At 51.1% G+C, this 13,498-nt stretch overlaps 3 protein-coding genes across 3 annotated transcripts; all 3 read left to right on the plus strand.

The window, feature by feature from the left end:
• Positions 1–309: 309 nt before the first annotated feature.
• LOC123069596 (long-chain-fatty-acid--AMP ligase FadD26-like) lies at positions 310–2,258 on the plus strand. The gene has a single exon (XM_044492483.1). It carries the CDS (start codon positions 310–312, stop codon positions 2,251–2,253), a length of 1,944 nt encoding a protein of 647 aa, XP_044348418.1. The 3' UTR covers positions 2,254–2,258.
• A 19-nt stretch (positions 2,259–2,277) lies between these two features.
• On the plus strand, positions 2,278–8,751 carry LOC123055115 (translation initiation factor IF-2). The gene is made up of 3 exons (XM_044479089.1): positions 2,278–2,289; positions 2,407–3,025; positions 4,107–8,751. Exons 1-3 carry the CDS (start codon positions 2,278–2,280, stop codon positions 4,130–4,132), a joined length of 657 nt encoding a protein of 218 aa, XP_044335024.1. The 3' UTR covers positions 4,133–8,751.
• Positions 8,752–9,653: 902 nt separating this feature from the next.
• LOC123182313 (zinc-finger homeodomain protein 6-like) lies at positions 9,654–10,731 on the plus strand. Its single transcript, XM_044594840.1, has one exon. It carries the CDS (start codon positions 9,781–9,783, stop codon positions 10,519–10,521), a length of 741 nt encoding a protein of 246 aa, XP_044450775.1. The 5' UTR covers positions 9,654–9,780; the 3' UTR covers positions 10,522–10,731.
• Positions 10,732–13,498: the final 2,767 nt, after the last annotated feature.

Below are 13,498 nucleotides of genomic sequence, written 5' to 3' on the forward strand. Positions count from 1 at the left end.
ACATACTGGTGCATGCCGCGGTGCAGGTCCCGATCACGAGACTGTTGAGCGCGGCAAAAATAAACAGCTTGCACGGCATATGCCCTCACATATCCGCCGCCGCCGGGATGCACCCAATGAGGCGACACCAACCAGCTCCCTCTTTGTTTTCGTCCACGTCGCCGTCCGCTGACACATCGCCTGCGCTGGCCACCGTCGCCGTCGCCATGGCGGGTCGGGTGGCACTATAAGTACCGCTGCGTTGCATGAGTTGTTACAGACAAGTTAGTGACACTGGAGACATAGCAGCTGGCAGTAGCACGCGCGGCCATGGCGACCGAGAACTACGACCCCTGCTACCCGGACCAGCTGGCGGTGCACCGGTACCTGCCCCTGTGGGCCAGGATGCCGGCGTTCGCCGCCAAGCCGGCCTTCCTCTGGGCCGACGACGACGCGGCCACCGGCGCCATGTCATACACGGCGATCACGTACTCCGAGCTCAATGCTGCGGTGGACCGCATGGCGTCCGGGCTCCTCGCCACGCTCCGGCGCGGCGACACCGTGCTCGTGCTCGCCTCCCCCGGCCTCCGCCTCGTCAAGCTCCTCTTCGCGTGCCAGCGCGCCGGGCTCACCGCGGTGCCCGTCATCCCGCCCGACCCGTCCAGGCCCGGCCCCGCGCACGCGCACCTCCTGCGCGCCGTGTCTCAGACGAGGCCCAGCGCTGCCGTCGCCGACGCGCGCTACGTCACCGCCGTCGCCTCCAGCCGGCTCGCCGCAGCGCTGAGCGGCCTGCGCTGGCTGTCCGTGGACGAGCTGGACGAACGAGAGGCTGGTTTGCCGCGCGCCATGGCGGGCCACGCGGGCTGCGGCGCGGGAGACGCGTACCTGGTCCAGTACACGTCCGGCGCCACGGGCGTCCCGAAGCCTGTGGTGGTCACCGCCGGCTCGGCGGCGCACAACGTGCGGGCGGCGAGGCGGGCCTACGACCTGGGCCCCGGCAGCACCATCGTCTCGTGGCTGCCGCAGTACCACGACTGCGGCCTCATGTTCCTGCTCCTCACCATTGTCTCCGGCGCCACCTGCGTGCTGGCCTCGCCCGACTCCTTCCTTCGGCGCCCGCGCCTTTGGCTCGAGCTCATCTCCGAGTTCAAGGCGACGTGCACGCCCGTTCCGTCGTTCACGTTGCCGCTCGTGCTCCGCCGTGGCGGCGGGCGCTCGGCGTCGGCGCACGGACTGCAGCGGCCGGTGCAGCTCGGCAGCCTCCGGAACCTGATCCTGATAAACGAGCCGATCTACAAGGCGTGCGTCGACGAGTTCGTCGCAGAGTTCGGCCGCCACGGGCTGCGGTCCGAGTCGGTCTCTCCGTCGTACGGCCTCGCCGAGAACTGCACGTTCGTGTCCACGGCGTGGCGGAGCACCAGCGGGCGCGTGGACCGCCTCCCGTCGTTCAAGAAGCTTCTGCCGTCGGCGAGGCTGCCATCGTCCAGGGCGCACGAGGCGTCGGAGATCGAAATCGTCGTGGTGGACGAGAAGACCGGTGAGCCGGTGAGGGACGGCACGGAGGGGGAGGTCTGGGTCTCCTCGCCGAGCAACGCGTCGGGGTACCTAGGCCACCCGTCGGCGAGCCACGAGGCATTCTGCGGGAGGATGCCGGGGAGGGCGGGGTCGCGCTTCGTGCGCACGGGCGACCGCGGCGTGGTCACCGGGCCAGAGCGGTATCTGTATGTCGTCGGCCGGAGCGTCGACGTGGTCGTCACGGCGCTCAACAGCCGCGTGCACGCACACTACATCGAGACGGCAGCTCTCGAAAGAGCGCCAGACCGCCTTAGAGGCGGCTGCATTGCCGCTTTCACGGCGCCGACGACAACGTCTTCGAAGGAGCAATTGTGCGTCGTCGCGGAGCTGCAGAAGGGAAGCCGCAGCGATGACCACACGAGTCTCTGTGATGGCATAAGGCGGTCGGTGTGGGAGGCGGGAAAGGTGAGGGTTGGTCGGGTACTGCTTGTCCAGAGCGGCGCGGTGCCGAAGACGACGTCGGGGAAGGTGCGCCGTGGGGCGGCAAGGGAGAAGCTGGTCGCCCGGAGGTATCCGGTGGTTTTTGAGGCCCTGTACGACGACGGTGACGGCGAGGGCTCGACACGTGCGGTGGGTGACGAAGATGGGGAAATGGAGGAGAGGTGTGCGGCGAGCTGGATGGCAGGAGAGGGCGGGGTGCCCGGCATGGCCACGACCTTAGGGGCAAGCTGCCGTATTCGCGTGCAATCGTTTCTTTGAGAAAGAAGTTTCGTGTGTAGTAGGATGTGGGGAATGGTTTGGTTTTGTCTTGGTGATCATGTTTGATGATGAAACAACTCTCCCTTTTTGCCATGTACTCCCTCAGTCCCGAAAAATATGTCGTAAGGGCAATTTTACAAAAAAAACCTTCAGTTTCTCCCGACCAAACCCGCACTCCTCGTCGTCCTCCTCCGACAGAATCCCCAGCTGCGCTGCTCCCCGCCGCCGTCGCTTCCCCGCTCCCCCGCCGCAGCTGCGCTGCTCCCCGCCGCCGCGGCTCCCCTGCTCCCCCGCTCCCTCGCCGCAGCCGCCTCCTGCTCCGGCGCCGCAGCTGCCGCTCGCCTGCCTCCCCAAGCTCCCCGCTTCCTCATAAAAATCTTTGATTTCCCCAGCTTAAGCTCGACGACCCACGCGCCACCAGAGGAGGAGGGAACCGAGGTCGGCGCCCCTGCCAATCTCCACAACCTCCAGCGACCAACCCCATCTCCTGCCCCCTGCAACTGGTCCTGCCAGTACGCCGCTTCCGCCGCCGGTGAATGCCCTCCGCAAGGACTGCGCCTAGCCCCTCTGCTCCGGCGCTCCTTGGCCGTCCCTGGCCCTCTGCCTGGTCGCCAGGGACGTGCAGCTCCGCGCCTGCTCCAGCCGGGGGCCGCCACCCGCCACGCCGGCTCTGGCCCTTTGCTCCGACCAATCCCGGTGCTGCTCGCCTGCTCGGCCGAACTCTGTCGCCCAAGACTTGCTGTCAACAAACTGCAAGCAGGCTGGGACAAGGGTAATGTTCTGAGAAAGCTCTTCTTTCTGCTGTTCTTCCTATCAGTATATGATGAAAATGAAATTAAGTTTGAACTGCAAATTTGTGTATCAGCATGTATGAAGCTGAATCATGCTTATAACACTGAAGATCTACTGAATTTTAATGAATGTGAGATGTTTTGATCTAAACTAGCTATGTTACAACAACCTGACAAAATACTCTGAAAGATGTTTGTGGTCATGTATGTTTGTTTTTTGGGCATCTGCACATCAGGCCCTAATAGTGCAACAAGTCATGGTTTTCCCTTTTTGAATTGCGATATTTGACATAAAGCCTCTGTGGTCATCTCCTATCACCACTAATAGTTCTGGTCTAAATTTGGTTCGGAGAGTTGAATCCCAGTTTAAATAGAGGCTTTATTTCCTGGTACTAGTAAAATATCCTAGGTACTGGTTGTTGTGATGCAGCTATATCTTCCTTGTGAAGTTAAGCAAAAGCAGATCAAGTGCTTTGTTTTTTTCCTAAAGGATTCTGCAGTGTCATCATATCTGAACTAAATCAAGGAAGTGCTAGATTAAATTCTTAATGATCTTGCTTTAACTTCTTCTCGGGGATCATTTCTGATCACAAACAAGTACCGGCCACCCAGTGTCCCAAGATCATGTGCAAACCTTTCAAAGTGTCCAGGTTTCAGTGAACTAGTCTCAGCTTGAAATTTGGTTCGGTTAACTCCATACAAGGTTTCTGTAAATCTTTTTTTCAGTGTAAAGTCAGACTAGATTTGAATTCCGAGCAGTGCATTCAGAGAAATGCATTCAGTGTAAATTCTCACAGATACCGTGTAAATTCAGTGTAAATTCCGAGCAGCACATTCAGTGTAAATTCTCACAGATTCAGTGTAAATGCATTCAGTGTAAATTCTCACAGATTCAATGCGAAGTGCATTCAGTGTAAATTCCGAGCAGCACATTCCACACTAGCTTCATCTTCGAAATTTAATTAGTGCATGTGTACACTTTAAACTGGAGTACATTTTGATTTTGATAACTGACAGCATATTCATGCATTGATTTTGATTTCGGTTTTGTTTTCTATACAGGACAATTGGCTTCTTCAAGAAGGTAGAAGACGCCGTCCACCCTGTGTCACCGTCGCCAGAAGGTAGAAGACGCCGTCCACTCCTGTTCAGCCACTGCACCATCGTCCAGCACCTCAAGGCCGACATTGCCTGGAGCTCCTGTTCAAGATTTCAGATCCAGAGATGAGTACTGAAACTACTTGATGCTAAGATTCAGACTGAAGTTACTGTCAAAACTGTCAATTTTCTCCTTGATGTGAGCATTTATAGTTTGATCCAGAGATTCAGCCAAATTGTCCATTTAACAGAAGTTAGGTTCATAACTGATCCCTAGCTATCAAAATTTAGTTAATCAAACTGTAACAAATTGTCCATTTAACAAAACTTAGGTTCATACCTGATCACTAACTGACAAAACTGAGAAGTGTACTCCTGGAGTACTCCTGCTTGGAATATTTTCCATTTTGAAACTAAGATCTGCTTGGAGCATTTTCAGTTTGCAAAACTGTAGTACAACAAAAGTGTATTTTCCATTTTCAGTTTGACAAATTTCACCTAATCCAGTCAATAGCAATCATTTTAAATGGTGTACACAAGAATCAGTAGTTATCTGATTTTTACAGTAGAGTGGATCTTGTTTGAACTACTATGAATTATGTCAAGATGACAAGATGAGAATGCCTCCCCCTTTCCTAGAACAGCCTTCCTTTAGTTTATATACAAGGATTAGACAAGGCATACACAAGGGCATGACATAAGGTCCTCTGTGTCCCCTCTTGACACAAGATTACACATGACATAAGGGCATCTTTGTCCCCTCTTGACACAAGATTACACAAGACATACAGAAGGAGCACCTGACTACATGACATAAGGGCCTCTTTGTCCCCTCTTGACTACATTCTTTTCCTTTCTTTGGCCACTTCTTCCCTTCCCTTCCCTTTACTTTTCTTTCCTTTACCTTCTCTAGCTAATTCTTTCCTTTCATTTTCTTTTCCTATTGCAATTTCCATTTCTTCTATAACGGCCCTAGTATCAACAACTACCCGACTGTCGCAATATACACCGGTTATTTCCATTCCAGCATTCTGAACGCGATCCTTGTGCAAGTGGGGCAACTTGTATTGATTTCCTCCTTTGGCTTTCATAACTTCAAACATAACTGCTTCTAATGTGATAAAGCTTCTGTGCAACTTGTCGGGATCGTAGTTCTCGAATTCCTCTTCCACACCCTGTACCAGTTCCTGGATGTTTGTAGGTGACCTGCAGTCGGTTAGAGACTGGAGAGAGGTATGGAAGCAGAGGTCCAAACAATTTAACTCAGGGCTATTTGGGGGCTGTTGTAGCAATCGGCTGTCAAGATCAGTTTGTTCCACAGCTTCTCGAAAAGCTACATCATTGGGAAGGACATGAGGCTTTGCGTTATCCTGTTGGATGAATATTGTCGCTCCCTCATCATCGTCAGGCCACTTATCCTGAATTGCCGGGATAACCTTATTGATTAGATAATCTCTGCACACAGGCCTAGTTACTTTCACTGATGTCAACACTTTTGTTCCCTTTGTTCTGTTTTGACTTGTCCGCTTCGCCTCAGTCTCTTCGACAAATGCCCAAATGCCGATCTTCCCATCGAATGTTAGCTCCCCCTCATTGTTATATCGAGGCTTGGCAATGGCTGTTAGGAACATCACCTTCCCAATGCTGTGAGTGTTTGACACGGTGCGCTTCGGTTCAGGTTCTCCTGGAAGTACATAGTAACTATTCTTCACTCTCGTCATGTCAAACCACTTCTCATCGATGTGAACCATATTCGTCATTGGTTTTAACATAGCACGAGAAGTTGATATCGAATTGTCATCGACCATGGACATACAAAATTTCAATCTCGCAAGCTTGTTCTCTAGCTTGAGGTGAGGCTTCACGGTGCTTGTGATGCAGTTGAGCTCATTCAACTGGAACCTCTTATGTAGGGTCGATCGGGCCACACCTAGATACCATGCCAGAGATCGAATTGTTCTTCTTTTATTCAGTGGGATTGTTGAGGTCCTCTCTAGATTTAGCTCCTTTCTCTTTCGGCCAGATCTTCCCGGCTTCTTGCTTGAGACATCTACTTCTTTGCCATCGGCAATTTGCCTTTTGGCGTCTTCCCAGATTCTTTCAACAGATCGTACACTTATGTCCAACAGGTTTGAGACTAGCAGCTTGTCGTCTGGTTGAACAGACCCATCTCTGAGCTCGATTACCAGCAAGGCGAAGTAAACACCATGCCTCTCCTTATCTGACAATTCTCTTCTCTTCTCTTGAAGTATCCAATTCATAACTTCATCCTCTTCCTCTTGAGCTTCATCCTCTTTCCCTTCATCTTCTTGAGGCATCCAATTCATATCTTCATCGTCTTCCTCTTGAGGCATCAAGTTCAAATCCATAACTACATTCTCTGCCACTTGAGGTTCCTCCTCTTGAGGCATCAAATTCAAATTAATACCTTCATCGTCTTCGTTTTGAGGCATCATGTTCAAATCAATAGTTTCATGTTCTTCCTTTTGAGGCATCAAGTTCAAATCCATAGTTATGTTTCCTGCCATCAATGACAAAAGATGAGTACACCATGGTACCATAACAAGAATACACACACACAAAATGAGTATGCAAGTCAAACAAGAAATAGGTGCCATGGCACCATTTCTAGTTTGGTTGCCACGATAGCCAAACAAGAAATGCTGCCATGGCAGCCAAACACTTTGCTCTAACCATAACCATAAGCCATTTTTTGTAGCCAAACACTTTGCTCCAAACACAATACAATTGGATGTAGTGTAGTGGTAATCACCAATGTTCATCCATATTTTGCATTTAAAAACTCAGATTTGAGTCTGGATCAACTCAGTTGTACTCTGTCAATATCCAACTCAGATTTTACTGTATGTATCTTAACTGAATGAATTTTGACCATGTCTTGATCCTTTCTTGCTTGCTTGCTTCTTTTGGTGTGGATTTTACTCAAGGTTGGCTAGATTTTCCCACAAGGTGAGCTAGATTCCTGTGAATGTATTTACACAGATAGGCTCATAACTGAATTTTTTGTGCAGTAGTTTAACTGAATTCTAGGGAGTATCATGTTTGCTGAAACATTTGCAAACACAAGTCATGGCAGCAAAACATCCATGCTGAGTATTACAATTCTGTGTGGGTGCAAAAGTCTAACAACACTAGAACTAAACTGATTGATCTATACATGTGTAGGAGGAGCTAGATCCTTTTCTCCATGGGGAATTTTGTGTAGGTACTTAGACAAGTTAATTAGGGACCTCAGCTGAGAAGATCTACTCTAGTGAGTAAAACAGGACAGAAGGATTACTTGCTTTGCAGTGAGTAAAATAGGGCACTTTTTGACAATGAGTAAAACAGGGCACTTGCCTACACATGTCCTGCAGAGAGATTAAACAAAAAGTGCAAACATGTTCCAGCAGTACTCCAAATTTGATTTCTAGAGTACTCCAAACTAGAGTAATTCCAGCAGTACTCCAAATTTGCATATGATTAGTGACTGCATATGCTCATTGACATAACAGTTTCACAGTTAGCAAAGTATAGTGATTGCGTATGTTCAAAATTGATCTAGACAAACATTCAATTTCACCAGATGACTATCAGTTTCACCATGAAAATTGACAGTAAATTTTACTGAAACCTGACATTTAAACTGAATTTTACCTTCTTCCTTCCTTAGGAACACGAGCTCTGGCGACAACACAAGGAGCAGGCCAGAGAAGCACAAGGCAGCTGCTACTAGAGCTCTGCTGCTGCTGGTCAACACGAATATCGAGCTGCGAATCAATTTCACTCTGTATCAACAGAGGAGCACTGACAAGCGAGCTGCAGATCAATTTCAATATGTATCAGCTGCAGGATTAGAGCGGAGTAGCAGAGGTAGAGCCGGAGGCCTCGGGGGTCGGGGGCGGGGATCGGAGGGCGTCAGCAGCAGAGGCGTCGCCCGCCACCACCACCTCAACCAGCCGGCGAGCCAAAGTGGACCAGCACGGCGACCAGCGCGGCGGCAGTGAGTGCGGAGTCGTGGGCGGAGTGGACCAGCGCGGCGGCGGTCGGTGGTGGAGGACCCGCTCGTCGGTGGGCGCCGGAGGACCCGCTCGTTGGTGGCCGGCGGAGGACCCGCTCGTTGGTGGCCGGCGGAGATCCTCCTCCTGGGCGGGCGGCAGAGTCCTCGTGGGCGGGCGGCGGAGATCCTCCTCGTGGGCAGCGGAGGTCTTGTTCGTGGGTGGGCTCGTCGGTGTCTCAGGAACTGCGGCGGCTGGCCCTGGCGATTGGAGACGGCTGGCCCTGGCGATTGAAGACGGCTGGCCGTGGCGACGCGGGCGACGGGAGGAGGGAGATGGGGGCTTAATTTCTAGAGTTTTGAAAGTGGAAGGACTAAAATGCAAAAAATCAAATGTACTATCCCCGCGACATTATTTTCAGGACGGAGGGAGTAGTAGTATTATTTCTTGATGTCCATTTAGGGAAGTTGAAAATCTATTGTTTTTAGTGTTGTGTTCATGAACCCGAAATGTCATGCTAATAGTTTTCGAATGTTAGCGCTCTTCCTATGTGGCCAATTTCATGGTGAGCATTTTTAAAGTGGGCAAAGTCTATGCTGCGAGTTTTTGAATCCTGTTTGTCTTTGTTTTTGTGCTCTTGCTAGCTGTGTACTATAGATCGTAAATACAAATTCTGTTTTGGTCAAAGATTCATATGGAACAAACTTGCACACTGTCTTAAATCCTTAAACACGTGGACCATGGCTCCGCCTGGATGGTTAAGAGGTGCCAAAGCCTTCCCACCCGCCCGAGTTCGAGCGCCAGTGCTCGCATTCTCAGTTGTGTACACGCATTTCTTCTTAATGGAATGTTGTGGGATTGTCTAACCCACGATCAAGACGCCGCACCGAAAACCAATAGAAACCAACGCTTCTGCTCCTCGCAACGTCCACACTCATGCTTGTAGTGAGGCTCCTCGCACAGTCACACTCGCGATGCTGCTCGCCATGCGCCACCTCACATTTACCGCTCTTTTGTTGTCGGTTTTTGCTCGTACCGGCAATGTTCGTAACAATTTGTTTGACACCCAATCAACCATCGAGAGATCCGGTGCTTGAATTAGAATTGATTATAATAATATATTTTTATCAACACTAGATAATCACCGTGTGTTGCAACGGGACATAAATATTCTACTATGTTAATTTATGATTACCTGCTTGCATTAATATGTATTTATCCAAAACTTGGTTTGATTTGATAAACACACCTTTGGCTTTCAAAGAAAAATATAATTTTAGTTCAATAAAAGGTGGGGCAGTTGAGCCGGTTAAATGAAAAACAGAGACCGGAGGAATTGTTAGACTTTTTTTTACCAAGTGTTGCACATGCTCGTAGTAACCCGCTGTTTTTTTCTTCTGCACGTGGGACAATTAAAGGATGGGGGCCTGGCCCTGCCACTGTCCGCCGCTCGTTGCTCCACCACCGCGCACCTCCGTCCATCCCGCCGGCCCTCTAGGAGACAGAAGTGCCATTTCAGAACCAGTGTTCCCCCTGCTGAAGCCCATCTCTCTCTCCCATCTCTCGCTCTAGCACCCTTGCTACAAAACCACAAGAGGCCAACCACCTGCGCCGCTAGCTGCAGCCAGAGGCATGCGGTGATGGAGTTCACGGGGCCGGAGCACGCCGCCGGGACGCCCCCCGGGACGCGCTCGCCCTCCGACGCCTCCTCGGGGAACAGCGGCGAGGCGAGGTACCGCGAGTGCCTGCGCAACCACGCCGCGGCGCAGGGCGGGCACGCCGTGGACGGCTGCGGGGAGTTCATGCCCTCCAGCGCCCACGACCTGCTCAGGTGCGCCGCCTGCGGGTGCCATCGCAGCTTCCACCGCAGGGACGACGGGCAGCAGCAGCAGCACCCCCGCCTCTTCCTCCCTGCGCCCGGCGCCACGTCGACGACGCCGACGCCGCGCGTGCCGCTGCTCATGCCACCGCCGCAGCAGCATCACCACCCCTACGCGGCCGGTCACCCACAGGCGCCGCCGTTCGCGTACAACCCCCACCACCAGCACTACCAACGCACACCCAGCGGCGGTGGCACGACGACCGAGTCGTCCAGCGAGGAGCCCGACCCGGGACCGCCCTCGACGTCGGCTCCAGGGCAGGGGCACGGGCAGGCGCAGCGGCGGAAGCGGTTCCGGACGAGGTTCACGGCGGAGCAGAGGGAGCAGATGCTGGCGCTGGCAGAGCGGGTGGGGTGGCGGATGCTGAAACAAGACGAGGCCCTGGTGGAGCAGCTGTGCGCGCAGGCCGGCGTGCGGCGGCAGGTCTTCAAGGTCTGGATGCACAACAACAAGCACCACAGGAGGCAGCCAGAGTCCCAACAGCAGCAACAAAAACAGTAGGGTGCCCGTAGCCATGGGAGGGGACAGGCTCACGAATCCCCACATCATTATTTTTGTACTTCCGACAGGGGAAGAGGGATGAATTAAACAGGGAGAGTGAAGTGAAGTGAAACCAGGGGCTCTCTCTGATCTTCATCATGTCTCCTAATCTTACTTCCTGTTCTTGATCATGGTTCATGATCCTTTGCTTGGTTTAACTGGATTCCTTTTGTTTCTAGTTGATGCATCAGTTAATTGGGATGACGATTGCTCGATGATGATAATGAGGGTACTCAGAGTCTATACTTACGTTTTATCTGAATTTCTATTCGAAATCTCTCACAAGAAGATCAGTTGCCCACGGCAATTTCCTTCATGCCATATTGCTCAAGACTAGATCTTTCATCTTCACTTGATCGATCGGTGTTTGGTGGTGCTGCTATTTCTCGCTGTTCTTTCAAATACAGAATCATCGATCATGTTGTTGGAGCTTAAAAACCAGCACCGAATTATTTATCAGACATTCAACGAGACAGTGATAAGACAAATCATGGAGCTTTCTTGCTGACAACAAGAGAACAACTGGTACGGGCATGAATCGATTTAACACCGGCCAGAATGTACTTACTGGGAACATATGCTTGAATGTGACTTGATTATCAGCACCAACTAAACCTGGCTGCATCAAGAACACATGCAGGAGTACCGTTCATCCGTGTGTGTTTATCTATCCTCCATTCGGTTGCTGTGCATTGTTGTACGTAAGATTTTGCCAAAGAAGAGAAAAAAAATACAGATTACTACCGGGAAAAAATACAAGTTGCCCTTATCCAAACCAGATCCCTTAATTGGGCATGCATGCCGGTCAGTCACTCACATTGCCTATGTTTGCCGAAGAAGATGATGCAAGGATTTCGCTTCATGGAACACAACTGCGAGGCCGGCCCATGCTGCCTGCAACTAACTGCAAGGGATGGGGATGATACAGCGGATAAGGACGCAGTAATGAGTACCCATCCAAGGGAGGATGATGAACCTGTTAGTGTCACTCAGATTTTGTGTTCTTGTTAGCCGTCACACTTCCGGGCTTCTGGCTGGACTACATGAACCTCCAACTAGATTTTTTGTGTGTGTTCTAGCTATTCATTTGGATGGTTGAGCAGAGCAATAACGTCACGGACCTATTCCTCCCCCTACCATGGGCCCTCGAGGCTCCGCTGCCGAGCCTGTGGACTTCCTCCCCTCTATCTACTGCTCTGACGCCATCGATGGCCGATGGGGAGGAGAGCTCCGATGCCTCTGTTAGTGGTTTAGGTTAGGTTTTATTTAGTCTGTCGCAGGGTCGGCGCTTCATCTTTCTACTGGTCTTACTGGCTCTGATCCTCCTCGAGTTTGTCTGTCGGGGCGGAGTCGACACAACTTCGACGTAGATTCCCGTCGTCGCCTTGGGTTGATGAGGTTAGAGTCTCTCACCACGACTACAACTCTATGGTGCTGGTCTTTCGGGCACATGCGCGAAGACTTTCGTGATGTCATCGGCAAGGTTGGCCTGGCTCAGATAAGGGAGCAGAGACAGTGGCACGTCGATGTCTCGTTCTGACAACGCTAGTGGTTGTTTGGTGGTCCAGTGATCTTGATGTAATTTTTGCTTTATATTTCACTATTTCTAGTAAATTTACACAATAGACGCGGGTCATGCTCGCAAAAAAGAGAGGCTATTTTCGTATGACATCGAACTTGTCATACTTGTAGATAATGGAACGGGGATACACAGGGAAATACTCAGCCTCAATTGGCCGATTTATGGAAAGAAATCAACCACCTCCATCACGCGACACGTTGCCCTAGGCCCACACAACCTTTCTCCTCCTCTGCCTTATCCCTCTCCTCCTCCACACGACTTTTCCTCAACCTCTCGTTCTTATTTTCTTCACCACTGAGCAACAACCATGGCTGATGCCTCCGTCGCCATTGAGCCGCACACTCATGCACTGATACAAATGAGAAGAACTGTGCACGCCGCCACCCATCACCTCAATAGTCGCCGTGTTGCAAAGCAACCGCGGAAACCATCCAATGGCAAGGTTACCTTGTCGCCGCACGTTGTTGCTGCAACAACCACCATGTTGCAAGGCAACCGTGGAGATCACCACATTACAATACCCTTTGTCGCCGCCGCCATGCATAGCCGCTGTGTTTCAAGAACCGCACTGTCGAAAACACCGTGTTGCAATATCCTTGCCGAGATCGTCCGTGTATTGCAACACGGTGTGACCTCAACTTGATCCATGTTGTTATGGGTGATCGCAACATGGTCCATGTTGCAATGGCTGACCAAATGCCCGTACTTACAATTGTCACTCAAGTTGAAGGTGACTGCAATATGATCCATGTTGCAATGAATGCTGGCAAGATCATCCGTGTTGCGATTATTTGACAACCTATAATAGTGTAGCGTCGTCCTACACCTCGCGCCTACTTTGTACTGTAGTTTGTAGTACCGTGGTACCTGGCGACTAGTACTATTTTTCCGTCGAAGGAGATTATAAGGAAAAAAGCACCAATACAACACTGCACCATTGCTGACCTTTAATTTGCGTACATCTATTCAAGAATCATCCTGTACAACTGCCAGAGCTCAGTATGTAGCAGCCGCCAACCAGCAACGAGTTACCATTAACTACCTTGTGCCCTAGATGTACAACAACAGATATGTTAGGGCATCTTCAACACATACTACCCCTAAAACGGACACCCCATATGTCCACATACCGGTCCAGATCGGTGTCCGTACATTGATACGAGAGCTGGCCATTCAATTCAAAACTACTCGCCAAATACATGAGCTATCATTCTAGACTTCCGCCAAATCCTGCGCGGACAGAGAGGAGATGGAAGGTGCTGACTTTTGATTCGTCACGTGAATGTCCGGACTCTTGCAAAACCCTCTATTCTGGTTTCGGTTTGTGAAAAAACAGACGTTCGGACACGTCAACAT

This window comes from Triticum aestivum, chromosome 1A (assembly GCF_018294505.1).
Source record: "Triticum aestivum cultivar Chinese Spring chromosome 1A, IWGSC CS RefSeq v2.1, whole genome shotgun sequence".
Lineage (NCBI taxonomy): Eukaryota > Viridiplantae > Streptophyta > Magnoliopsida > Poales > Poaceae > Triticum > Triticum aestivum.

Coding starts and splice junctions, on each gene's coding strand:
- LOC123055115 (XM_044479089.1), top strand. Junction 3,026..4,106: donor GCAAGCAGGCTGGGACAAGG/GTAATGTTCTGA, acceptor TTTTCTATACAG/GACAATTGGCTTCTTCAAGA.
- LOC123182313 (XM_044594840.1), top strand. CDS start 9,781: ATGGAGTTCACGGGGCCGGAGCACGCCGCCGGGACGCCCCCCGGGACG.
- LOC123069596 (XM_044492483.1), top strand. CDS start 310: ATGGCGACCGAGAACTACGACCCCTGCTACCCGGACCAGCTGGCGGTG.